This window comes from Cryptosporidium hominis, assembly GCF_000006425.1.
Source record: "Cryptosporidium hominis TU502 chromosome 1 CHRO011119, whole genome shotgun sequence".
Classification (NCBI taxonomy): Eukaryota; Apicomplexa; class Conoidasida; order Eucoccidiorida; family Cryptosporidiidae; genus Cryptosporidium; species Cryptosporidium hominis.
The window spans coordinates 1-3,868 of NW_666919.1; the positions used below are offsets into that span (position 1 = coordinate 1).

Here is a 3,868-nt window from a genome sequence, read left to right on the forward strand (position 1 = left end):
CGCCATTAAAAACACCTGAAAACGCCGGTATAGCATTTTTGAATTATTGATTTTACACAATACGTAATTACATGCAAAATAATGACGTGTTATAACATAAATCTTAACATAAAAAATTAAAGGTGAAAATGATACAATAGCTTTTTTTAAAAAAATGATAAATGAATTGGATTTTACAAAAACTATAAACAATACTCGTAACTTTGCATTTATGTTGATCAAAAAAAATGCAAAGGAAAATAAGTAATCATTTTCTTTTATTTGAAAACAATAATAGAAGACCTGAATATAATTAACTTTTAAAAAAATGAGTAGATCAAAAGGAGATAATGTACCTTGATAAACTTAATTGATTTTTTAAATTGTCCAGTGTTCACATCTAAACTTAAAAATGAAATATATACTTATCAACACTCTATATTTATTTACTTTCTCTAATCTCCTTCTTTCGCTTCTTTTTCTACCTACTCCACCCCTTTATTTCCCTTCTCTAAAAATTATCAATTATATATAAACTATTAACTTGATCATCTTAAATCCTAAAAAAAAAATCATTTTCATTATTTGTAAGGATCTTTAAAAACTTTTAAATCAGTATTGTAGTTACTAACATTCTTTTTGTTAGAATTTGTCCTGCCTTTCGTCTCCCTATGATGTTTAATGTGCCAATTATGTGTAGCCTTGGTAATATGAACTGGTATTCTTGGAAAATCAACTGAACTATTTTCCACAATTCTAACACTAGAATCCTTCAAAATACCATTATTATTTCTGAAGACCCAAGTTGAATTTGAATGAGCTCCATATGGTCCAACATGTCTTATAGGTATTAATGCATGATCTGGTAGAAAGGCTAAAGGCTTTAAGCCAGGATCTAAACTTGAAGTAATTGTCCAGAATTCATGAGTACCATCAAATATTATAAATAAGGTTGGTATTGTAGTATTTCCATTGGTTTTTCCTTCTTTTTTGTAAATTGCTCTTCCATGATGTAATTTAGGATATTTCTTTCCATCCTTCATCTCCTCAATAATTATATTATAAGCCCCATTAATATATGTATCTTCTTTTGTTACTCTGCCATATAATATCAATGAAGAAGGTAATGAAATTTCGACTCCTTTTGATCTTAATCCCTTATTCCTTTTCCCTTGTATTATTTGAGAACTACTTTCATTTGGAATTGTATTACTATTTTCCTTATTAGTATTATTATTTCCTAACTCTTCATCATTTTCATCATCTTCTGAACTTACAATTTCCATGTCATAATACTCGTCAATATCATCATCCCATAAATCCTTATCATTGTCATCAGCCCAATATTCTGGATCATCTAAAACTTGGCTATTAAATTCTTCCAAATTTTCATCATAATCAGTATTCTGGCCTTTTACATCTTTACTCCCAATACCTTTAACATTAACTTTACTTCTTTCTCCAAATGATCCTTCCCCACCTAACTTTCCATGCTCATTTTCTAAAGTGTCCAACATCATTTCAAATTTTATTGATCTTCCCAAAGATCCCACTGGAAATGAACTTGAAACATCTTTCCTTCCTTTATTAATTCTAGAAGTAATTATAAATCCCAAAATAAATAAAGAAAACATCAAACTTATTAATCTTAATATTTTTTGTATCTTATCAATAAAATATGCTGCACTTCCTTCTTTATACTGTTTAGTAGTATCTTTCCCTAATATAATATCTATTATCATTCTAACTAAACCTCTTCTTGCATTTAAAACTTGCTTACTTTCATCTTTCAAGCTACCTGCATCTGCTCCCAAACCTGTATGTCCTTTATTCACTCTTTCTAAATATGGATCACCTTTTATTCCTCCTTCCCTTAACTCAACACCATCCAATATTCCCTTATTATTCACTTGCACCATTCTATTTTTCTTCTTTACCCTCAATTCCTTTATATTTCTCTCAGTATCTTCCAAAACCTTCCTTTTTTTGTGTGTGTTGTCCCAATTTTTAAAGACAACACGGCTTTTTAGATGGCGCCAATCTGCAAGTCTGTGCCTTTGCACCATTAATGATACAGATAATATTATTGGAGGGGTAGAATTATTAAAAGAGAGGATTAACTCCAAAAAAATCCACAAAAGTAAATATTACTTTGTATATACTTTAATATGACTAACTTTGAAGTTTAAGCTACAAGTTTTACCAGTATTGATCTATATTTAAAAATCAATTAATAGAGTAATGTTTCTATCTAGGTTTATACTAATGATCATCCTCAAATATTCTGCTACAAATTATTGAAAAATTGAATGGAATATTTTCTAGCTCAAATATTTTCTTACTTTACTCCTTTTTTTTACCTTAATTGCCCCTGCATTATTTTTATCATAAATCTTTCTATTACGTAATTTATCATTTGGAATTATTTCTCGTGGCAATCTTTTCTGGCGCTTGAATCTTAAATATTATATATTAAAAATAGTACATTATTGCATGTAATAATATTCCCGCATAGATTTTATTTAATTTCCAGCAGTAATTATTGCTTTATTTAATCCAAATATTATATTATGTTGAATACAAGTCTATGCGTTGATAATCATAAGAAAATATACATTTTTTTCTTTTTTAATACAAAATTAAGTAAAAAAGAAACAATTATATAGAAGGAGTAGAAATTACTCCTCAGCTTCCCTTCTAGCTCTATTATTTCTATGTTTAATAACAGAGACTATAATTATTGTGATAATCATTATAGCCAATAGTCCTAAGCATACTCCAATAATTATCCATCCTATCTCTATTTCTAGTGCTTCCTTCAATGAAGGCATATCATCAAAATCATAATCATCTTCAAGCTTATCCATTAAATTTGGAAGTATTGGTAAACCTGTACTGCCTATAGTTAATTAAAATTGAATTAGTTTTAGTTTGTTGAATTAAATTATTTATGAAATCATAAACAAATTACTTAAAACTTACTATTATATGCTATTCCATCCAAAAAAAATGTTTTCTTTAAATCAAAAGTTCCATTGTATACATGATGTTTTAGTGAATCATTATTATTATTATTATTATTATTATCTGCTTCAGTTATATTCTGAGATACTGTTTCGTTATTATCACTAGTATTCTCCGTAGTTGTACTATTACCACTTTCTGTATTGTTCGTTGTCAATCCTTGATCATTATTTTTTTCTTCTTCTCCTTTAATAATTGAATTACTTTCGTCATTAACATCATCTCCCGAATCTTTAGCAGAATTACCCACTTTAATATTTCCCTCACTTTCAATACTCAAATTCTGTAATTCTCTATTGATATGTATACCAGTAACATCTCCTAGCAAAAAAATAAAAATCATATACAATGAAAATCCGCAGAATGCATTATTTAGCTTCATCTCTGTTAAATTTTATTCAATTTATCTCTACTTATGGTTGTCGTTATTACTAATAATAATAATTATTATTATTATTATATTGTTTTTAATCTTAACAACATTTATTTATCTCACTTTTGAAATTATTAGCTCCTATATTTTTTTTGTATATATTGCATAAACCACTACTGTTTTATTTTAAAATATTAAACCAATTTCTTTATATATATTTCTAATTTACCTCTAATTATTTTATTCGTGTGATCTAGCGGCTAATTTCCTATTCCGCCCTATGCATGCAAAATACACTAAATATTTGACTACTAGCATATATTTATAGATCCCTCTTCAAATTTGAAAATTTCTAAATTATTTTCACTATAACCTTATTCCTATTATTCTCGAACTAAAACTTTTACTTTCTTGTTTTTTCTCCCACATTAAAACAATTTTTACATTTTTCATATACCGGCATTCACATGCAAAAAATATATTGCGAATAAT

At 27.2% G+C, this 3,868-nt stretch overlaps 2 protein-coding genes across 2 annotated transcripts; both read right to left on the bottom strand.

The window, feature by feature from the left end:
* Nucleotides 1-560: 560 nt before the first annotated feature.
* Chro.10403 (hypothetical protein) lies at nucleotides 561-2,045 on the bottom strand. Its single annotated transcript, XM_660289.1, has 1 exon — nucleotides 561-2,045. The coding sequence occupies one exon, from the start codon at nucleotides 2,043-2,045 to the stop codon at nucleotides 561-563; it is 1,485 nt and encodes a 494-aa protein (XP_665381.1).
* Nucleotides 2,046-2,950: 905 nt separating this feature from the next.
* Chro.10402 (hypothetical protein) lies at nucleotides 2,951-3,385 on the bottom strand. The annotated part of the gene is made up of 1 exon (XM_660290.1): nucleotides 2,951-3,385. One exon carries the CDS (start codon nucleotides 3,383-3,385, stop codon nucleotides 2,951-2,953), a length of 435 nt encoding a protein of 144 aa, XP_665382.1.
* Between the last annotated feature and the right edge of the window lie 483 nt (nucleotides 3,386-3,868).